Raw genomic sequence first — 24,550 nt, 5'->3', positions numbered from 1 at the left:
TTCAGTTGTACAGTTCCGTGTATTCTCTTACAAATATTGTTTGGTATTTTTGTATGTTTATATCTTCACTAGCAAATAAATGTAACGCTTTTAAAATGTTGTTTCACTTCTCAGCAATTAACCAAGTAAAATTGATCAAGAATATAAATTATGAAGTTAGCTGTGACCAGTAATTTATATTTATCGTTGTTATTTCTTCAATTACGATACTTAGCTCATAACCTAATTTTAACCATTGGGCACTGGACTACGTGAATTGATGTGATATGACAGGCCATGTGTATCGGTCATCAAGGCAAATTCGCACTGGCCATTACGGCACGAACACATCATGGCGCCATCACATCACGATGTAGTCACATTGTCCATCATGCTGTGTCACTACCAGTCAATTCAAGTCATGTGATCTCAGCTCACATCATTGTTTCCAGTCTATAACAAATAACAGAGAATGAATAAAAAATAACGAGTAATGTAGTCATAGAACAGCAACTGATATCAACCACAAGAACCCAGACCTAATGAATGCATGATAAATTGAAGTATGGAGGATTAGAACATTATTGTGTATCAGGAGGAGATGAGACTAGAGGTCAAGTGATCAACAACGGATGTTGACCTCTTCTACCAAAACTTTGTTCCTGAGAAACCTTGAATGTGCCATGCATGACATGACATTATGTGACTTGACAGACTGTATGGTTGCCACTATTTGAAATGTGTTGTGGAATGTTTTGATACGCCATGATGTAACATGACAGCCACTGTGAAGTCGCCTTTAGTTTCTACTTACAGATATCTCACTTTATTTTATAATGGAAATGAAAATGGTACCATAACTGGGTTTCTTTATTTTGTTTCACTTTCTGCTGTGTTTCGTAATATTTTTATGACTAAAGGTCAATTCTTAATGCTGTCATGTCACATCATGTCAAAGCATATCAAAATATTCCACAATGAATTTAAAATGGCAGCATCGCCACTGGCCATCATGTCACATCACATCACTTCACAATGCTGTCGAAGTTTCTCAGGAACAAAGTTTCAACAGGTGAGATCTTCGCCCATTGCTGATCATGTGATGCCCAAGTTCATTTCTTCTTGAAATACAGCCATCCTCTCATTCTCAATACTTTGTTTGTTTTGTTGTCATTCCGTCAAGTCTTGAGTTTAGTTAGTGATAGTAGTTGTTATTCTGTGTCTTTATTATTTGTTCTTTGTCATTCATTGTTTGTTATTTGTTAAGACTGAGTTGATACAGCTCCACAAGTTGAGATCATCTGACTTGAATAGGACATATGCGATATTTTTAGCATGACATGTTTGGGTGATATGTTGCCAGACGGTGTCACCAACCACGCAATTTGAATCATATGTGTACAATAATTTAAGATGGTGTAAAAACATAAAATCCACCCTTCAGATCGTACATCTATTGTACAATCTTATGAAACACTTCCTCATTATTAAGATTTCATCCTTTTTGTTATTTTAGTTTCTAGGCTTTGTTTTATTTTTGACAATTTGTTTCACAAATACGATTTTGAGCTGCCAACATGCCAGTCTATCAAGCTGTGAGATTTCCCAATTTCATTACACTGTGGTTAGACAATTCAGCTTAGCTTACTCCCTGAGATGAATCTCTTAGGATACTCACTATAATGACTATGTTGCACTGTGCACAGTGCTCATACATGAGTGGAAAGGATTACAGTTAACTTGTTGTCTCAGATAAGGAAAGCGAGTGCTAGTGAGAGATTAGTAAGGTGTTAAGCAGTGAAAAACAGTGTCAATGGAAACAGAAAACTGTGATGGTTGTCCTAGTAATCCCCAGAAATCTACAGCAGGTGTGTTTAAATATAAGAGGCAAAAAAAAATAGAAAAAATGCTGGGAAACTAATTCTGAATTTGAAGATTGGTTGTGCTCTAATGAATCAAACTCTGAAAGGGCTAGATGTAACGTGAAAATCATGCCAAAAAATGACGAGGTGTCATGTAAAAGCCAGATAATTTTGAGTATATTTGTGGAAGCAGCTATCACTGATACATGTTTAAATAAACAGGCTCACACTGCAGAAATTAAATTGGCAGGACTCATGTAAGAACACAATTTTTGCCTTTCATTTTGTAGATCACCAGAAGGACATAGTTAAGAGTTGCTTCGCTGATTCTAAAATGGTCAATGCTACACATCTGCTTTGAGCTAAATATGTCCAGATCACAAAGAACATGATGGCAGTTCTGTTCAAAACTTCCTGTGTTCTGGTTAGATATTTCAATAAAAACACAAACAAAATTGAAAGCAAAGGTGCAACAATCAAAACGTTTATTCTAATCTAATGCTTTCATTTTATGAGTATAATGTTTGTGAAAAGTATATTATGGGATTTGCTTCTGCTGGTTGTAATTCTATAATGGGGTGTAGAAACTCTGTTGCTACTCGGTTAACTAAAAATTGTCCTGTATTAATTATATTGAAATGTATATATCACTCAAGTCACAAATGTGCTGGTGAAGGTTGTAAATATCTTCCCAGGCGCTGTGGAGACCTAGCTAGGAACATTCATAATGGTTTCAAAGCGACAGGCATAGGGTTTCAAAGCGACAGGAATAGCTGCGTGATTTTCAAACTTTATTACACACCAAAAATCATAAAGCCTCACTTCTACCACAAACAAGATGGCCATCCTTGTGGACCATTGTAATGACAATTTTAGAGCAGCTGAATGCTCTGCATCTCTATTTTGATTCTATTTGTGTAATGGAGTGGCTGGCTGCATTAGAAGAACTTCACTTATTTTTGACCTATATTTTATCGAAATTCACATATTTAAACAGGTATTTCCAGAGCAGTAAAGCTGTTGTCATTGACTTACATGAAAAGATTGTTGAAGAGCACAAGGAAATGTTGCTTTGCTACATGGACTAGCAGTATGTCGCAAACAATAACTAAATTGACATGGACCCCAACCACAGATGAAAGTTTCTTCTTGACAGCCAGATGTATTTAGATGTTGAAGCACAGAAACCAGAAATGTATAATGATCACGTCACTGTGAGAGACATTCGACACAAATATAGGGATTTCGTGCACATGTACAGAGCTGAAAATGATATATAACTCTGATGGATTTAGTGTCATTGCTTGCATCTTTGCAGTCTAAAAGGGCCCTTTCAAACAAAGAACAGTAAAAAAACTTCCTCTCATACTTCTTGCGACAAAATTTCCAAGAATAATCCCTTTCGATGATGATAATCAGCTACAACAAATCGATTATGTCTAGAGGAAACTATTGTAAAAATACAGGAAAATATTAAGAACTGTTCAGAAGTGGATATGTTTTGGGTAAACATACCTAACGTAAAAAATTTATTTGGCGTGAGAGAATTCCTGGTCATAGCAAAGTTTGTGCTCTCATGTTTACTTCTTCCACTCTCAACTGCTGCAAGCAAAAGGGGTTTTAGTAAGATTAATCTTATGTAAGTAAAAAATAGGAGTAGATTCATTGCTTCCACAGTGAATGGATGTTTGCCTGTCACCCAGTGTGTGAGAAGGAGCAGCTCATGCAAAACATTTGTTCTTACTGCAAACATGCGCAATAGCATTAAGGAAACGCAGTTCTATTCGCAGCCATGTATTTCCAGTTCCCCTGTTTCTAATCCTCGAGAGGAGGAAGATGATGGTGATCATGCATTCCATATTTATATTGTGTAATATTTTTCTTGTTTTTGTAATTATTTGTGTAACATTTATACTATGTAATATTGACTTTTCTAATGGCTCAGATGATCTCTGAGGTCTCTACAACAATAAAAATCAATAATCAATCAATCAATCAATTTTTAAGTCTTTTCCCAAGGCAAGCAAATAATGAAGTTATTGTTGTATAATTGTATGGACCCTATTTAATGTGTGTACATGATTTCCTAATAAAAAATTAAGAATCAATAGCATTAAAATGCGAGTAATTTAACGTGAAATAATCTGAACACGCATGCTTTTATGTGGTGTATGTACGACCTCCTAACGAAATGTACGATTTTTTCGATGCAGTTGTGCGATACAGTAATGCTGAAAGATTGGCAATGCTAGCTTATTATTTAGGAATAATATCTGACGACATAGACTGCCCTACAAAAATGTAGGGCGTATATGATATTTTTAGCGCATCTCGTTCAGGTGATATGTTCATGTTACCAGCACTGATGTCAACAGTGAAGCGTGTGGTGTACTCGTACTGGGAGGAAAGACCAAAGGAGTTGGACAGTGGGTACCGCATTATTTTTGCCATTATTTTTGTAGGTATTTATAATGGATGACGAAGCAGAAACCTATAAATTGTGGAGGGTTAGAAAGACAGTTATGCAGGTAAAGTTTCATATTGATGGAAGAGACATACCTGTTTTACTGGAAGTACGTCGTGTTATTGAAATTGCCGCTTCATTTTTAATTCTTTTTGCTGTAGCTGTGCCACGATCGTGGATATCTAGTTACTCAAGATGAATTGGACCAAACTTTGGAACAATTCAAAGAACAGTTTGGGGACAAACCGAGGTAAGAAACAATTATAACTTGCCGATAGTTTAAGTTTTGTGTCATATTTGCTTGTTGAAAAGTAATTTCAATTTTTCAGCATATTGCCCTCAAAATATTGTGCTTTGGCAACAAGTGATATGTTATTGGTTTAACCTATAATATAAGTAGGTCCTTAAGTTGTTGGTAATGGTCATTGTAGTATCACCAGCGAACTGAACAAAGAAAGGCTCAGTGAAATGCATTTAAAATAGTACTTAGGGAACAGTTTCAAAAGCAAAAGCTCTGCTTTTATTTGACCTCTGTCGGTATGGTAGTTAATGGTTCACTAACCTTTGTATAGTAGTGAGTTGTAAGGAGGAAAATGAAACTTAGAGATTTTGATGATATCGTTTTTCATCCCACAGGTGTTGCATTAAGAAAACTACTAAGAGAATGTACGTGAAAAGTGCATCGAATACTTCAGTGCCTGTAAAAGATTTTACCAGTTTGTAATCAGGATTTTCTGGGCTGTACGTGCCAAAATTTTCGAAAACTAGCACTTCTTCACATTATGGATTGTGCTTAAAGTCTGTACTGGTGTTACAGATTGCTTGCTAGTCTCTTTTTAACACTTCTTAATATTATTTTTCTTGCTATTGTGTAAAGTTATGCCAGTTTGGGAAGCTGTTTGGTGTTTGCCACCCTCTTTAGTAGGTATTTATTAACCTGTTGTCCTAGCTCTTGCCACACTGTTTCATTTCTCGTGTGGTTTGTTTGTGAGTAACTCGCTTCCAAATACTTACTGTTTTTCTAGCAAAATGAAATGCCTATTTGCCCCTGACAGAAAAATAGCAAGTTAGGAAGTTTTTAGTTTGGCCACCAACATATGATGGCCTTAACTATGAACTCCAAGCATGTACAGATGATATGTGTACTTAAGATTCATTCACAGAGTATTACCAGCCCCAAAATTCTTTTTATAAATATGTATATTTTGCAGGTTGATGACAAACACTGGGTTGTAGTTCACATCATCCTGCAGTTTCTCTTTGTCGAAGGATGTTGATTGCCAGTAGTGACACGGAAATTTCAGAGAATTGGTCCCTAATTTTATCTTTCTTTGAGATTTTTTTTTCTGTTGTACCGTTTTGAAGTACCTAAGACCTAGTTGGAATAAGCACTAGATTTTTCTATTCATGTGTAACTTTAATATGTCTTGCTAATCTATTCCATCACATTGACAACTTTTCTGGGCTGGTAAAAAGGGACAGTTTATGTGTGTGTTGTTGATGCGAAGTATGGAAGAAATTGGATTAAATTAGGACCAGATGAGGGGTCTGATTCCACCCATCTGATTTAACCTAGGCTATGATGTAAGTGTGTTGTATGGTGTGATGTCATAATGGCACTGTGTTTTTGAGGGTTCGTGTTTGCATATGTCATGCTGTAAAGTTAGGTGGTGTACCCTTGTGTTGGATGTTCATGTTTTGAAGTTGTTTGTGTTAGGTATGGTAATGACTTTGTTCGGTCATTGTGTTAAGTTGTGGTTGCGATAGTGTGGTGCTTTTCTAGTGAGTTACTTTGATTCCGTATGTTGGGGGTTAGAGGTTTATGCCTGTATTAGGTATTATTAGTCTTTTGTTTTTCGTGTAGGCTGAAATTTGATAGTGTTTTTATGTTTTTGGTAGTACTGGGTGTGACGGAAAAGTTTACAAGTCATTTGTTGCTGGTTGCATTGGAGGAAGACATGAGTACAATAAAGTTTTTGCAGGGTTTCGCCTTGATTGCCGAGTTTATTAGTTGTCATGTTTGTCATGAACACATGAAGTTGACCAGAGTACCTGCTCTCGAACCAAGAACTTTTATATGCGGTGGTGTTGCTGTGATGTGTGTGGTGATCCCTGTGTAAAGGGACTTGGTTCAAGAAATCTAGGTTGGACGTCAGAGACATTGTGTTAGTGACACTGTTTTTGTTATTGTTGTTTGTTTCATTTCTGTGTACATGAGACTGGAATGAGTGCTTGAAATGTTTTGGATTGGTATTCATTTTGTAGAGAATTTTGTGAGGTGTAGGGAGAAGTTGGGGAGCCTAGGGTTGTAGGGTAAGTTGACATATTATGGTTTGGTAGAAGGAAGTATGGGATGGATGGCTCTTGTGTTGGTTTGGGAAACTCCAGGTAAGAATATCTACAATATAGGCAAAGACTCATATATGGATTGCTTTTACAGCCTTAGTAAAGAGATGTGCACACAACATTCACATGCACACCCGAGCTTGCACGGGATAATGTGAGCGTCCGATTCCACCCCTCTGCTTTGACCAATGATGTCACCAATATGGCGGAAACGACCATTCACAACTCCCATACCGCTCCTACAACGTCATCACAGAAACATAACAAACATGAAAGTAGTTCGAAAAACCACCAGATATTCCTCCAAAAATATAATGAAACTAATGGGACAAGTGGAGGAAATTTGGGGTTTTTGGGTGGGGACAAACTAAATATAAACACATGCCACTACACCAAACGACAAAAAACACTAAAATAACAAGACCCCACAACCTTTCCAAATTCAACTACACACAAAATCCACTGGAATCGATCACTTCCCTTGACCAATATAGGTCAACAGAACCAACCGATACCACACTACAAATCTCTGAAATTTCACCACCACACTTTATCCTACTACAAAAAGAACACCTTTAAAATCAAAATTGGAATCAAACACTTCCCTTGACCTGTTATCCTTAAGACCTCTCCACATCCCTGGTCCGAGACGCCGGAACTTTAGTAAGCCTCATTTCTTCACGACACACTGAACACTTCATGACTTCAGCCAACAGGTCGAATAGCTGAAGAAATTTTATTAGAGACAACACAGTGTCCCCCATCATCGCCGACAGCCGAAAACTGTTGACCTTGTCAGTCATATCCATACCTACCAAAGACATAAACAAAGCAATTTACCAAAACTCACACATGATGAACAGAAGAAGCTACAATAATGTTGAAATAACAAAACCAAAATCGTTATCTCACTGACAAATATTCAGCTGAAAGCACAGTCACCACCGATACCACACATGTGCAATGCTACAATGCAAATGATCCCCATACCCCACATAACACGCTACCCATAAACATACCACTAGAGAGAACCACCGACAGCAACAATATGCCACCTATAAACACGCCACACACACAGACTAAACCAGAAACATCACCAACGCACAGCACATAAACACACCACCAGAGAGCACCACTGATCACATCAAAATGACACCTACAAACACGCGATTGGCGTGTTTGTAGACTCCGCGCGATCGTGATGTCACACACTACAACAGCTTTATGTCACGGGTCAAAGCAGACGGGTCGAATTGGATGCTTCCATTCACCCGCTTGCACATGTAATAAATACACGACTGCCAACTCTAGCGTCTTGGGTCGAAAGCTACATGTGAGTGTCTTTTAATTGTGCCTGTCTGCGACTTGACGTGTCACCTTTGCGGTAAGTGGCAATTGTTTTTTCCTACATTCTTGCATTGATTTGTGGGTCTTGGAGGCTATTATGTTGGGAGGGTGATTTTCAGACATTTTTCGGGTGCTGCAGAACAGAACTGAGTGGTAGTGGTTTGACCGAGGACATACCGGGTCGTATGAATAAAATGTGGAATGTACGTTGCACTTGGAGTTTCAGAGAATATTCTCAGGTTCAGATGAATAAAGTGAGTCAGTGAATATACTTCACCTGAGAAAGTTCAGTGCGAGTAAAAGGGTGACAGAAATTGCTCAAAATGAAGAACTTTCTCCAATTTCATATGAATAAAACCAGAGATGTTTCTCACAAGCGAAGAACATTCTCTGTTTTTTGAAGTGAGATTTATGGCATACTTTGAGCTGAGTAAGTTGCGTTGTGGTTGTGTTATTGAATGATTTTAGTGAATATGGCAGAATTTATTGTTATTGAAAGGCAAAAAAAAAAAGATACATTTAGCACGAAGGAAGATGGAAGATAGGAACTGTAAAAGTTTACATAGATTTGACAGTGGAAACATCACTTCACTGGGAATCACTTTCTTCCAGAAACTCATGAAAGAAGAGAATGCGCTCTATCCAACAACTGTAAAATGAAAAAAATTGTGCTATTTAGGAGATGTGGGAGTTCAGGCTGGTGTAGGAGAAAACTTGGGAGTACTACATCACTGACATTCTCATATGTATTACAGCAGGTTAACAGAAAAGCACCATTGATCAAATTTCAGTGACATAAATGAACTAAAAGCAACAAAAGTTAAGTTCCAGTCTAGATATCAGTTTTCAGGAGCAGTGGTGGCCCTCGCAATAATCAAACCTTCTGCACATGGAGACAAATATGTTAGTCAGAAGGGCTTTCCTACTGTAAATGTGCAGGCTACATGTGATAACAGTGAAATGTTCACTAGTGTTGATGCTTTGTGACCTGGGTCTGTACATGATCTAAGGTATGGAGAAACTTCGATGTATACCGTATATTACAGGAGAACCCCCTCACCTATGGGATCAGGGGTTAGAATAGGCCCGAGGTATTCTTGCCTGTTGTAAGAGGCAACTAAAAGGAGTCTCGCACATTTCGGTCTTTATGTGATGGTCCCCTGTAGCTTGTGACCGCCATTTCTCAAAATTTTCCTGAAGAGCAAGCCAATTGGGGAAGGGTGCCTTACATGGTGCATCATGTCCATCATGTATTGAGATCTTTAGCCCACTTACTCATCATGGCATTGCATTCCCGCTCATCCTCCATCTCTTGAGTGAAAACACCTTCCTGGGTGTGTTTTCCTCCGCCCACTATGCAGTTTCGTTTTCTGTGCTGGCAATGATGATGGAATTCTTCACACATCATATCCAGCACGGTAGCCAGTCCATTGTGGTGCAGCCGCCATGTACCCTGTTGGTTGCGGCCCCCTGACTACAAACGGATCGCTCTGCTGATGCCTGCACCTTTAACTCCACACATATGCCAAGGAGTAGATGCCCATCCTACCAGGTGGCCTTTGCTGCAGCTGGGTGGTGCCCGTGGGGAGGACCCCTGGTGGGAGTGGATGGCATCAGGGCGGATGACACACAAATGCCAACAGTCTCTAAGCATTCCAAGTCTCAGTAAAGTGCAAGGAAGTATGATCCTACATCGTTCCCCTCCCTAGCCAGACCATGGGAGCAATGCCAGGCTAAGGATGGCAGTGAACCTTATTCACCCCAGTACCTCGTATGTACAAGAGCTGATGGGGACATCCTTTGTCTTGATGCAGCCTCAGTTTTTTATAGAGCATTTAGAGGACAAGTTTGGGGAGGTGGAGGGTTTTTCCTCTGCCTAGCCATGGGCATTACTCACTTGTGACAAGCCAGGGGATGTTTCCGTTACCATCATGCCTAATAAGAGCTTAAATATGGTGCAGGGTATTATATTCCACAGGGACCTTCTTTTACAGTCTGACGAAGAGCTGTGCGCCAACTTGGAACGACGAGGAGTTCATTTCGTTTGGCACGTTCATTGGGGTCCGAGGGATAATCAGGTTGCCAATGGTGCCTTCATCTTTGCCTTCGAGGGCGACACATTACCTGAGAAGGTCAGGGTGATGGTCCGCCGCTGTGATGTCAAGCCAAATATCCCTCCCCCAATGCGGTGCTTTAAGTACTGGAAGTTCGGCCATATATCTTCCCGCTGTACTTTCAGCATCACATGTCGAGATTGCGGACGACCATCCCATCCCAATACTCCATGTGCCCCACGTCACATCTGCGTCACCTGCGGAGAGCATCATTCCCCTTGCTAACCAGGCTGCAGGATTTTACAGCGAGAAAGGAAAATCATGTAATAAAAGGCTCTGGACCGACTGATCTACACTAAGGCCAAGAGGAAATTTGAGCGCCTACATCCTGTGGCTATGACCTTCTCTTATGTTGCCACTACGAGAACAGTTGTTGCCCCATCAGTTCCAGTCGGCTCTGAGTCAGAAGACTACACCTGTCCCCTTGATGGTGGGGGCGGCACTTCCCTCCCTGTTGCTGCCGTACCACCTACCTCGGGAGCACTGATTTATCAATTTGCAGCCCAGGACTCCTCCCACTATCCACTTGAGAGCACATAACGGCCTGTGTCACTCCCCCAGCATCATGCACTCAGGTGCCTACCCGGATGGACATTAAACAAGGCAGACTGGGTAGTTTTCACCTCTGCTGTCACTGTTGAATCTCCCCCATGTTGTGCCATGAATGTTGTGGTTGAGCAGATCACTACAACGATAATTTCTGCGGCGGAAAATGCGATCCCTCGTTCTTTATGGTGCCCCCGGTGAAAGACAGTCCCTTGGTGGTTGCCGGAAGTTGCTGAGGAGATTAAAGAGCGTTGGTGAGTTCTACAGCAACATAAGCGGCACCCTTTCTGGGAGCACCTAATAGCCTTTAAGCGGCTCCGTGCCCATGTCCGCCTGCTTATAAAACGACGGAAACAGGAGTGTTGGTTGAGGTACGTGTTGACATTGGGTGCCATACGTCACCTTCCCAAGTCTGGGCAAAGAGCAGACATCTTTTTGGGTACCAGACCCCAACAGGTGTCCCTGGCATTAAGATCAATGGCATGTTCTCTCCTGATGCAAACACGATTGCTGAGCACTATACTCGAGCCTCTGTGTCAGGGGGGGTACCCGGCCTTTCGCACCCACAAACGGTGGATGGAAAGGAAAGTCCTCTCATTCACTAGACGCCACATTGAACCCTAGAACGCCACATTTACAGAGTGGGAGCTCCTCAGCGCCCCTGCGCATTGCCCAGACACAGCTCCTGGGCCAGATCAGATCATTAAACATCTCTTGTCTGACTACTAGCGATAACTCCTCGTCATCTTCAACTGGATCTGGTGCAATGGCATCTTTCCATTGCAATTGTGGGAGAGCACTATCATTACGGTGCTAAAATTCGGTAAAACTTTGCTTGATGTGGATAGCTATCGGCCATCAGCCTTACCAACGTTCTCTGTAAGCTGCTGGAACATCTGGTGTGTCAGCAGTTGGCTTTGCTCCTGGAGTCACGTGGCCTACTGGCTCCATGTCAGGGTGGCTTCAGCCAGGGTCGCTCTACCACTAATAATCTTGTGTGCCTCAAGTTTGCCATCCAAACAGCCTTTTCCAGATGCCAACACCTTGTTGTCGTCTCTTTTGATTTACAAAAAGCGTATGACACGACCTGGTGACATCATATCATTGCCACATTGTATGAGTGAGGTCTTTGAGACCTGCTCCCTATTTTTATCCAAAACTTCCTTTTGCCACATCCTTCCATAGTCCCCCTGTGTTCAGGAGGATGGCGTTCCACAGGGTTCCGTATTGAGTGTATCTCTAGTTTTAGTGGCCATAAGCAGCAGCTGTAGGGTCGTCGGTCTCCCCTTCTCTGTATGCGGATAACTCTGCATATTGTATTGCTCCTCCAGTACCGTTGTTGCTGAGCTGTGCCTACAGGGAGCCATTCTCAAGGCCCAGTCATGGGCTCTAGCCCACGGCTTCCAGTTTTCAGCCGCGAAGTCATGTGTCGTGCACTTCTTTCTGCATTGTACCATTCATCCGGAACCTGAACTTTATCTTAATGATGATCCACTCACTGTAGTGCAGATGTACCAATTCTTAGGACTGGTTTTCGACACCCGATTGACTTGGATACCTCACCTCCGTCAGATTAAGCGAGAGTGCTGGGCAGCACCTCAATGCTCTCCACTGTGTGAGCAACACCAACTGGGGTGCAGATCGCTCTGCGCTGCTGCAGCTCTACAGAGCCGTTGTTCAATCATGCCTTGACCATGGGAGTCTGGTTTATGGTTCAGCGGTGCCCTCAGCGTAGCATTTCCTCGACCCACTGCAGCACTGTGGCGTTTACCTAGCGGCAGGAGCTTTTAGAACAAGTCCGGTGACCAGTGTCCTGGTGGAGGCCAGAGTCCCCCCATTGCGGATCCGACATGCACAACTGCTCGCCAGTTATGTTGCACACATTCATAGTTCTCCTGAACATCCAAATTACCATCTCCTTTTGCCACCTGCGACAGTTCATCTCCTGCATCGGCTGCCCAGGTCAGGGCTCACAATTGCGGTTCGCATTCGATCCCTTCTCTTCGAACTGGAGTCCTTCCACCGCTGCTTGAGGTCCATTCATGTACACCTCCGAAGTGTACACCTCGGCCAAAGCTTTGTCTGGACCTTTTGCGTGGCCCTCAGGACTCCATTAACGCTGCCGTTCTCCACTGTCACTTCCTCTCAATTCTTGTCTTGGTCCGGGGCTCTGAAGTCGAAGTTGTTTACACTGATGGCTAGATAGCTGATGGTAATGTTGGCTTCGCCTATGTCTACGGAGGCCATTTTGAACAGCATTCCTTGCCCACTGGCTGCAGTGTATTCACTGCAGAGCTTGTGGCCATATCTCGTGCACTTCAGTACATCCGTTCCTGTTCTGGTGAGTTGTTTCCCAGAGCAGCTTACAAACTATCGACCAGTGCTACCCTGCCATCCTTTGGTGGTGAACATCCAGGAGTCCATCTCTGCTCTGGAATGGTCCAGTTGTTCAGTAGTGTTTGAGTCGACCCTAGGACACATTGGAATCCCAGGCAATGAACTTGCTGACAGGCTACATGGAAACTACTCCTGGAGATGGGCTTCTCTGAAACTGACCTGCATTCTGTCTTACACCGCAAAGTTTTTCGGGTTTGGGAGACGAAGTGGCGTAACAGTATGCACAACAAACTGTGTGTCATTAAGGAGACTGCGAATGTGTGGAAGTCTTCCCTGCAGGCTTCTCACAGGGAATCAGTTGTTTCTTTGTCTACTCCAAATTGGCCATATGTGGCTCACACATGGTTACCTCCTCCATCACGAGGACCCACCTTAGTGTCGCTGTGGCTCCCAAATGACAGTTGTCCACCTCTTGCTGGACTGCCCACTTTTAGCCACTCTGTGAAGGACTTTTAACTTTCCCAGCACCCTACCTTCGGTGTTGGGCGACAATTCCTCAGCAGCAGCTCTAATTTGTCCTCTTGTGTTCTCCACCCTAGGGCTTTTAGGGTGAAGTTTTTAATGTGTTGCAGAGTGGCTGACTTATCTTTTCTTATTCTCATGGTCAGCCAGCCGTGGTAATCTGCTTTCTTGTTTTTAATTTCCTCTCCCTGTTTCTTGTGTGTCTGTGGTTTTCTTGTCCTGTTTTGTCCATTGTAGTGTTTGTTGTCCTGTCATTCTTCTGGTTCTTCCTTTCTCCTGTTAATGTGCCATATGTCTTCTTTGTTTTCTTCTTTCCCTTGGGTAATTGTTCTGCTGTGAACAAGGGACTGATGACCTCGCAGTTTGGTCCCTTTCTGCCTCCTTTAAACCAGCCATCCAACCAACCAAAAGAACAAATGCAGTGCTTTAATTTTAGGAGATAAAGGTGATGGCATTGCACTGCAATTAATGACATGTTCCAAAATCCTGGAACACCTGATGAGAGGTCATACAACAGACTTCACTCTAAGGAAAGGGTGATAATCCAAATGAAAAACCCCATTGTGGTAATAGGCTGTTTTGTTTTGCACAACATAGGACAACAAATAGTGGATGAGGATTTTGAGGCACATAGTGACAATGGCAACAATCTTCCAACATTGGGAGAAGAGGAAGCAGCAAACATACGTGTATGTTGTACAAACAGAAGACATGAAATTGTTAGTGTAATTCATCAATTGTAGTGTGTGGGAGTTTGTTCCAAGCATTTTATAAATGAACCTAATTTGTGTATGTTTTGTTATTAAAATTATATTTACATCTTGAGATATAACAAAATAACATTTTCATGAAAATAAGCATTGCTCTGTTGTCACATAACAAAATGAAGTGTAATGTTTTTCTCTCTCCTCTCATTGGTTTCACTTTTATCAAAAATTGTTTAACCTATAACATTTTGAAGAAGAGCATTTTGTCAGATAATACAGAAAGTAAGTGCATATATTGTTTAAAACTGGGAAAAGTTACTTGTTATGTTCCACTTCATCAAAAATTGTCTCAAAGGTGTGGTGGAGTTATTTACCATATGTCCTAGTAAATAAGTGCCCATATTGTTTAACCTGTAGCATTTCAAAATGCAACATTATTTGTCACATACTGCAGTAATAAGTGCACTAATTGTTCCATTCAAAATGGAACATGTTACTCTTATTATTTCAATGAAAAGACATTTGTTCTGACTCATTTATTTAAGAGGATATAGAGTTTTGATGATGTTAAATGTAAACAAATATTTAATTTAAAAAAAATTATTTTTAATTTTACAAATGTTGCATAGCAAATGGCGAAGAAAATAAAATGGTTCTTTGTTACATAAAGAAATGAAAAGCACCGTTTCTCCTCCTCTTGTATCAATTTTTGCCTTTTTTCCTGTAGAACATCCAACTGCTAGATCAAAACCAGCCTCTTCAGCTCTGCGTTCAATAAATTTATTATTTCATCAGTCTCCATGGTTAATCGCCATCATTTTGTAGCTGAAAGAGGAGACGATGCAGCTGTTGTCACTTCAGAACACGTTATGTGTTTGGTCTTCAATTGCAATTAATGACATTTGCAAAAATTATTCAAGATTTAAATAGTTGATGTTGGAATTGTGGGCTTCCACAATTTTGAAATTCCCCTCTGAAGAAGGCATACTTGTTGAAGCAGAAGCCTCTATTGCTGCTAAAACAAATAGAAAAAATGAGAGTACTAGTGCGTGTCAACTCCTTTTTCTCCTTAACTAAAAAGTGTTGAGTGCTCAATGAAAAATGGGGAGGGCGGGGGGCGTACCGAGAGTCATTTGCAGTCGTTCCCGTCTAACAACTTAAAAAAAAAATTCTTCCCACTTTTTTAATATTGCCATCAAGGTCCCTGACTTCTTTAAATCCATTTTATACTTTAATCGTGCCTTCATGCTATGCACTCTTTAAAATATTTGAGTATCTCTAATCTCTTTTCCAAAACTAAACATGTATCATTGCTGAATTTGTCTTAAGCTATCGCCTTTTTCTTTTCTGGTGATGGGCTTTTCAGATTTTTCTAATAATAGGTTGATAGTCTTTATCATACTAATAAATGCAAATTCTGTGTCTTCCATCTCGTGAGCATAACACACCCTTTCATGTCACAGCCGTAACCGCGACACACTTCGGCTGTTCAGCATAAAAATGTAAGCAACACTAAAATGAGAGAGGTTAAGTTTTAACCTCCTTGCTGAAAACTTGGTCGAGGAGGAGGAGGAGTGGTAATGTGAAAGCACTCACTTGTCAGATAATATACTTCAAACTTTTTATTCATATGAAGCTGATGATGACTTACTCAGAGAATGGTATTTTTCTCTGAGAATCTTCGGCGGATGTTCTCATTTTTATTCATATGATCCATTGAGGAGGGGACTGCTGTAGTTTCAGGTGTTTTTTCATCATGTAGGGTTTCAAAGAATAGGTGGTAAGAGAATTTCATTTTCAACCATAGTGTTCAGTTTAAAGATTAATCTGCTGAGATGTGTACTGATCTGTTGTAGGAAGGGGGAAGAGATGCTGTTTCATCTTGCAGTTACAGCTGAGTCTTGCTGGTGGAAGTGTGTCCTGAATAATCAAATAATGGCTTTTGGGGAATGAACCAGGTTGTGGGGATGGGTGGGATAGTTTGATGAGTTGTTTAGTTTCATTTCCTGATGACTGGTTCTTTTTCTAAGGTTGATGAGTTGTGGAGTGGGGGGAGGCTAGTTTTGTATGTGGCTTTGGTTGGTAAGTATTTTCTTTTCTTGGTTTATTTGGTTCTTAATGCATTATGTATTTTATGTTGTGTGTATTTTAATTAGTCAAGTGAACCAAAAGGTTTTGGTTTTTCAAGTTGTGTGTGGGTACCAGGTACTGGGGCTTCATTTGAGCAGTCCATTTTATAGTGTCCAGTAAATGTAATAGACTCAAAACTGTCCACGAATTGACTGCTGAGCTAAACACAACTTGGGATATATCAGTGAGTGAGTCAACAAAGAGATGGCACTTGGTAGAAAACAACTTCCTTGGTTAATAGTTGTATTTACATATGTATTATTTGAGCTTAATAAATATTTAGAAAACAATGAAATGCAATTTTATAATCCTTTCTATTTCCATAATCTGTTGGTGTTTCGAAACTATTGGAGGGTAGTGTACATACATATATACATACATACATATGATCATGGGATGCTGTAGATGTGACATGTGGAGCTGCCACCAAAATCTGCTCTACACCACATGCAAGTGCAGTGTGTGGCTGGCTCATAGTAATTGTTACCCTACATACCATAAACTACTTCAGCATTGAAATGCACTAAATCAGTTAGTTTCAATAATTCAGATTGAGATTCGATAATATGGAGAAACAGGACGAAATAGTATGAAGTATTTTTTTTTTTTTTCCTATGAATTGTTATACTGATTGGAGAATCAAAGTAAAATTTTCTGATAATTAGCAGAATGCAACTGATGAGCTTTCTCATTTTCACATCTTGTCTATTGCTTTGTGAAGTATTGTTAAATCTCATTCCATAATGCTGTTTTCCTTTCCTCATTTTTGTTATATTCTTTTACCATGATAGTGCAGAGTGGCATTTTCATTTAGTACGAATGATTGCCAGTGGAAAAGGAAGTGGTAACTGAAGGTCTGAAACACCTTGGCTTTTATCAGTGTGACTTTGTATTCTGGAACACCTCAGCATCATGCCACTAGAACTTTTCTTAACAGAAAGTACATAAAAGTTATTATTTGTTGAACAATTTGTAGGTATCCACAAAGTGCCTTTGAGGCAGGTTACTATAATACCCGATTTATAAGCACATTTTATTAGTAGACCTAAAGAAAATCTTTCTATTTTGTTAATAGGAATTGGAGTGCCAACTTTTTGATTCAGCAATCTGAAACTACATTGTTTTTCTGGTAAAATTGAGGATATTCAGTAAGCTACTAAAACATATTTTTATTCTTATACCAATAACATTAGGGCGAGAAAGAAAACTAAAAATCAGAAATAGAAGAAAAATCGGAATGATCATAGTGATTGTTGATAGCAAAAAAAATTGCCAGCTCAAAAATATCCCACAAATATATACCCCTCAGAGCATATTTTTCTTTTATGATGCCATCTATGGCATTTTATTTTCTTACAGAACTTTACATCTGTTTAAGTTAATGGACGTATTGCATTATTTTTGTACATACTGTTATTTAATTTTGACTGGCGTAATTTAATTTGAACAAGATCAGTTTTGAAAGTAACATTATTTGCAGGAGCATCATCCGACTAGACCACTGTCAAATTGTGCAGTAGAATCAACTTTAACAGCCAAGAAATAATAAAATCCTTGTCTCTCTATTTTGTCACATTATAGTGCAACCATGCCAACTGGACTGCAGGATTTGCAGCTCTACTACTGCCTGTTGTTCTTCATAGCAGCCATAAATTCTGAGAAGGTCCCACTTCCTGGACAGCACATGTGTTTTGTCTCGAAATTTCACATTTTCCCCCTCTATTCTCTGTGGATGCATATATGGATGTGTAGATGAATGCATGTACAGGGTGTACATAAAGTCCGGGAACACTGCCAATTATTTATTGCACAAGAACCAAACATTCTACAGATATCATGCTTTTTTTCATGTATACCGCCACAGTGTAGTTTGGTAATTTGCCGATAGTCGGCACTAGTCATAAACATGGCGAGTTCAGGTGTGGAGCAAGTTTTCAGTGTGTTGGAGTGTGCTACAGCTGTTCAACAGATGTTTAGAACCAAGTATGGTAAGGAGCCACCAACAAGGAAGGCCATTTACCACTGGGACAACAAATTTGTGTGCTTGTTCCCCGCAAAGAGAAGCGGACGTCCCAGTGTGAGTGATGTGAATGTCGAGTGTGTATGAGAGCACTGTCACTGGATATTCCTACTTGGACATGTTGCAACAATGGCTGATGCCTGAAATGCACACGGAGCTGCCACATCGATGGATCTGCCATGCCACAGAAGGGGACAGCTGTTTCAGGGAATGGCCTCTCCAATCATCAGATCTCATTCCGTGTGACTTTTGTCTGAGGGGACACATTAAAGATCTAGTGTATGTACCGCCTCTACCACGTGATTTAGCAGAGCTCCGGGAGAGAATACAGGAAACAACTGCCACAGTCAACACTGCCACACTGGGATGGATATGACAAGAATTCGATTACCATATTGACATCTGCCAGATCACTCATGGTTGGCATATCAAATATTTGTAAAAAAAACTTTCAGAGTTGCTCTTCAAAATGCAATATGTATGACATCTTGACAATGTTTAGTTCTTGTGCAATAAATAATGGAAAGTGTTCCCAGATTTCATGTACATCCTGTATTGTAAGTGGTTTCTTCAGAATATACTGTTGTAGCATTGCTGTGTAAGACTAAATGTAGGCTCAGGAAGCCATCACAAGTTTTGTCCACAAACTGTAAACCAGCATCTTAGTTAAGTTGTACTGTAGGGAGAGGGGCCTACATGTTGGGAATGATGACATTGTTGGCCTGGGATACTGCAGCCATGTTTAGGAAGTACTGGAAATTGGTGCCAGAATCTGCATGTACAATGTTCGACCAGTCCTTTCCTGCAGCTCAATGAGGGCCGTATGAACAACCAGCATAGGAAAAACTGGAGACTATTTTAGAAATGTTCTGTAAAGGTTTACATCCACTTTGACTGCAGGACAGCACTGATACTGACAGTATGCTAAGGTAATATGAATGAATTCCTATGAACAACCAAACAAATCCATGTTAGACACTGATTGCTGAAGTATCAGTACATTCAGTTAATTCAATACAGTACTTCCTGCATTATTTGGTGATAATATATAAATTATTTGATATGGTTATAATAGAAGGAAACATTCCACGAAGGAAAAATATACCTAAAAACAAAGATGATGTGACTTACCAAATGAAAGTGCTGGCAGGTCGACAGACACACAAACTAACACATACACACAAAATTCAAGCTTTCGCAACAAACTGTTGCCTCATCAGGAAAGAGGGAAGGAGAGGGAAAGACGAAAGGATGTGGGTTTTAAGGGAGAGGGTAAGGAGTCATTCCAGTCCCGGGAGCGGAAAGACTTACCTTAGGGGGAAAAAAGGACGGGTATACACTCGCGCACACACACACATATCCATCCACACATATACAGACACAAGCAGACATGTTTAAAGACAAAGAGTTTGGGCAGAGATGTCAGTCGAGGCAGAAGTGCAGAGGCAAAGATGTTGTTGAATGACAGGTGAGATATGAGTGGCGGCAACTTGAAATTAGCGGAGATTGAGGCCTGGTGGATAACGGGAAGAGAGGATATATTGAAGAGCAAGTTCCCATCTCCGGAGTTCGGATATGTTGGTGTTAGTAGGAAGTATCCAGATAACCCGGACGGTGTAACACTGCGCCAAGATGTGCTGGTCGTGCACCAAGGCATGTTTAGCCACAGGGTGATCCTAGTTACCAACAAACACTGTCTGCCTGTGTCCATTCATGTGAATGGACAGTTTGTTGCTGGTCATTCCCACATAGAATGCATCACAGTGTAGGCAGGTCAGTTGGTAGATCACGTGGGTGCTTTCACACGTGGCTCTGCCTTTGATTGTGTACACCTTCCGGGTTACAGGACTGGAGTAGGTGGTGGTGGGAGGGTGCATGGGACAGGTTTTACACCGGGGGCGGTTACAAGGGTAGGAGCCAGAGGGTAGGGAAGGTGGTTTGGGGATTTCATAGGGATGAACTAAGAGGTTACGAAGGTTAGGTGGACGGCGGAAAGACACTCTTGGTGGAGTGGGGAGGATCTCATGAAGGATGGATCTCATTTCAGGGCAGGATTTCAGGAAGTCGTATCCCTGCTGGAGAGCCACATTCAGAATCTGATCCAGTCCCGGAAAGTATCCTGTCACAAGTGGGGCACTTTTGTGGTTCTTCTGTGGGAGGTTCTGGGTTTGAGAGGATGAGGAAGTGGCTCTGGTTATTTGCTTCTGTATTAGGTCGGGAGGGTAGTTGCGGGATGCGAAAGCTGTTGTAGCTGGTTACCAAGCCCCCACAGAACGTATCTCTGCCTACGTAGATCAACACCTTCAACCCATTACATGCAGTCTCCCATCCTTCATCAAAGACACCAACCACTTTCTCGAATGCCTGGTATCCTTACCCAATCCGTTACCCCCAGAAACCATCCTTGTAACCATTGATGCCACTTCCTTATACACAAATATCCCGCACGTCCAGGGCCTCGCTGCGATGGAGCACTTCCTCTCACGCCGATCTATGTGGGAATGACCAGCAACAAACTGTCCATTCGCATGAATGGACACAGGCAGACAGTGTTTGTTGGTAACGAGGATCACCCTGTGGCTAAACATGCCTTGGTGCACGACCAGCACATCTTGGCGCAGTGTTACACCGTCCGGGTTATCTGGATACTTCCTACTAACACCAACATATCCGAACTCCGGAGATGGGAACTTGCTCTTCAATATATCCTCTCTTCCCGTTATCCACCAGGCCTCAATCTCCGCTAATTTCAAGTTGCCGCCACTCATACCTCACCTGTCATTCAACAACATCTTTGCCTCTGCACTTCTGCCTCGACTGACATCTCTGCCCAAACTCTTTGTCTTTAAATATGTCTGCTTGTGTCTGTATATGTGTGGATGGATATGTGTGTGTGTGCGCGAGTGTATACCCGTCCTTTTTTCCCCCTAAGGTAAGTCTTTCCGCTCCCGGGACTGGAATGACTCCTTACCCTCTCCCTTAAAACCCACATCCTTTCGTCTTTCCCTCTCCTTCCCTCTTTCCTGATGAGGCAACAGTTTGTTGCGAAAGCTTGAATTTTGTGTGTATGTTTGTGTTAGTTTGTGTGTCTGTCGACCTGCCAGCACTTTCATTTGGTAAGTCACATCATCTTTGTTTTTAGGTATATATAAATTATTTAGTAGATTTGCAGACACCCACTGCTATAAATACTTGAGGATTTTGTATTCAATTAAGTCTACATTCTGTCGGACTCCAGGAGGGTACCGTATGTTCAGCTATGACTGTGTGCAAACCTTTTAGCATTCACACTCAGGCTTGGCATGTATAGTGATTTGACCTCTTGTTGGCTGCTGTGTGTCTACAAACAGCAGTACTGGCACTATTCTCCCAACTTTATATTTTAAACGCCAATACTATTATTAGAACAGTCACTGTTATTGTATGTATTTTAATGGGTTAAGATTTTGGCTTCATGATGCTAGTTGACAGTATTGGTGAGTTGGGAAACTATTCCAGTTAAGTCATTAAGTTAATGGTTGCAGTGTTTTGCCAGAACTGCTTTCATTCCCCTGCAAACTGATAAGAATTAAAAATACGACAATTTTTTTATGCACATTATAGAGCTGGTTCTCTGAGAGCTACAAACATGTTGTGGGTCATTCCTTCATTTGTTTTCCTTTGCTGGTGAAAATGTTTATTATCATGAACAAAATTATGCTGTCTGGCAAAGTAATTTCTTTGATGAGCTGCACCAGTACTGTCTAATGACCTGCTGTCGTTTTTTGATCATATAATTCAGCAGCAGTGTAAAGCTGCTGACACTCAAACTTCTGTGTTATTTCTGTTTCTCCAGATAGAATGTCTTGTTCACTGGTAGGTAACATTGTTCGAAGCATGAGAGCCTCAATCACAACTATAGTTCATGAATCGGTTCTGACTGCAACATCTGAGAATGGAGCACACATCATTCAGCCATGAACTGTAGGAAAGTAAGCAGCAGACTTTGTAGTCGAGGCAACTACTGCCTGGGTATATCGTTTTGGGTAGATAAGCCAGATTTAGCTGTAAGTGTTTTATTTATATGCATGACCAGTTTTGTGGGATTTTAGCTGCATCTTAAGATGCAATAAAATTAAATCGTGTATGATCAAGAAAAGAGAATGGGATGACCCAGCTGTCATATTCAACAAGTTTTAGCTACATAGCAGATGCCAAACATAAAATAACATAGATACCATGAGTAACAGTATCTGGTATCATGAGTGTGTTCAATGTTATTTTATATTTAACATCTGCTGCTTAGTGAAAAATTGCCGACTATGAACGCTGGGTGATCCCGTTCTCTTTTTTCGATTGGGACATGGCTTGATTTTATTGCACCTGATGATGCAGCTAAAATGCTGCAAAACCGGTCAAGCCTATAAATAAAGGACTTGCAGTTTTTATTTATTTAATCGTGTCAGAAACACACACTATAGCTTACAAGTTATACAAAATGTTCCAAAACGTGGTACTTATAAGCATTAAAATTACAAGTAAATGCAGCGTGACTTGCAGTTACGTGGTCACATCTTTTCAAAATGTGGGCTGCGCTGCCCTAATGTCCTTGGGCGACTGCAGGGGGCAGCCTATCTAGTGGAGTGACAAGTCACTTAGCAGTCAGATGTGCCAGCCAATTGCATATACCTTGTAGCCTATAAGGCCATTAGAGCAAAATTTTAATAAACAAGTAAACAAAGCAAGAATACTATGAACAACCTTTGTATCATGTAGATACTGTCATCAGTATTATAGAAAGAGTAGAATGTTAATCACCATAAAGATGACACATTTAGTTGCAGCCAGTTACAACATAAAGACTTCAACCATTTGAGCTTTTGGCCACAGTCTTCGTCAGAAAAGAACACACAAAAAGCAGACAGACTGCAAGCACACACGACCACCATCTGTGGGTGCTGCCCCCAGATTGCAACTCTCACATTGAATGAAAACAGCATTCCGGAATTGAATAAACCACTCATGTAATGTACTTGTCTGATGCCACTTTTCTTAGATGTAAGGCACCAGCTAAAGTCTGAAGCAGGGTACTGTCAATTGCAGCACTTTTTGTATGTGTTGTGTAGGTTGGCAACACATTGTTTTGCATTGCTAAAGGGATAATACTTTCAGGTAACCAAGAAGAGCTGAGAAAATATGTTTTCAGCACCAAAATGGAAACCGTTTGAAATTCGTTGCAGATTTTTATTATTTTAAGTCATGGATGTTGCCCTTAAATTGCTACCACCACAGTCTTCATATTTTTATACCGCTGGAGAACTCATGATTGTGGTGGCAGGTGGATATGAAGCATAGCTCACCCAAGGTCGAGCTTAGGTTGGAGATCAACAGGTTGTGAGTCTGCCGATCCAGTAAATGTAATGTGACAGTCATCCAGTGGTGCCAGACTAATTTGGCGCAGACCAAGGTCTGGGTTAGGCTGAAAGAGGATAGTTTGGTTGTATTTGGTGACAAGAAAAAGCTTGCCCACAGCTAATGAACAGTTAAAGCATTTATTTTGGCTGTATTCCATGTGCCATATAATTGTCTCGTTTTGGTGAATTTTTCATGAACTTCTTTGGTTAATGCATTAAATTTCTTAAATGCTTAAATGAGTAGAGAGAATAAGGTGAGAGGAGGAGTTGCCATGTATGTCAAAAGTTATCACTGTGTAGAAAACTTAGATACAAAAAGTTTTGTCTAGAGCATAGCATTGTATAGAAGCATGTGCCTGTCAACTCATTACTACAAAACACTTTACCTGATTGCTGCTCCCTCATTGTATGCACAGTTGGTGAAACACTGACTTGCATTCTTGTCATGTCTCGCCATGGCAACTCCCAGTATTGTCCTGCAAAACTCATAACAGTTCTGGACCCTTACCTAATTGGAACTTTCAACTGTAAAAATATGGGAAGAAAGTGAAGGTGAGTGACACTGATGTAGCGGAAAATGAATGTGCATAAAGCTTATAGATTTCATTAGGTGTAATGCTAGCATAAAACCTGAATGCCAACCTTATGGAGCAAGCAATAACCCTAGAGAAAAGACGAGGAGAAAGAAACAGTTGTTACTTAGAAAACTGTACATACATCTTGATTAATTTATCTCTAGTCTCTGCTTAATTCTGTTAGGAACAATCCCAATGATAGTATAAG

General features: G+C 40.8%; 1 protein-coding gene across 3 annotated transcripts in view; it reads left to right on the top strand.

Annotated features, from left to right (window-relative positions):
* Window positions 1-4,216: 4,216 nt before the first annotated feature.
* LOC126191518 (DNA-directed RNA polymerases I, II, and III subunit RPABC1) overlaps window positions 4,217-24,550 on the top strand; it is a 59,384-nt gene continuing 39,050 nt past the window's right edge. For all 3 annotated transcript variants that reach the window (XM_049932417.1, XM_049932416.1, XM_049932415.1), the window contains exons 1-2: window positions 4,217-4,369; window positions 4,467-4,555. In XM_049932417.1, coding sequence (XP_049788374.1) covers window positions 4,313-4,369; window positions 4,467-4,555 — 146 coding nt within the window. In that variant the 5' untranslated portion in view covers window positions 4,217-4,312. The remainder of the gene's footprint in view (window positions 4,370-4,466; window positions 4,556-24,550) is intronic.

This window comes from Schistocerca cancellata, chromosome 6 (genome assembly GCF_023864275.1).
Source record: "Schistocerca cancellata isolate TAMUIC-IGC-003103 chromosome 6, iqSchCanc2.1, whole genome shotgun sequence".
In the NCBI taxonomy this organism is placed as follows: domain Eukaryota; kingdom Metazoa; phylum Arthropoda; class Insecta; order Orthoptera; family Acrididae; genus Schistocerca; species Schistocerca cancellata.
The sequence above is the reverse complement of the archived record's forward strand: the minus strand, read 5'-3'. Positions and strand labels throughout refer to the sequence as shown.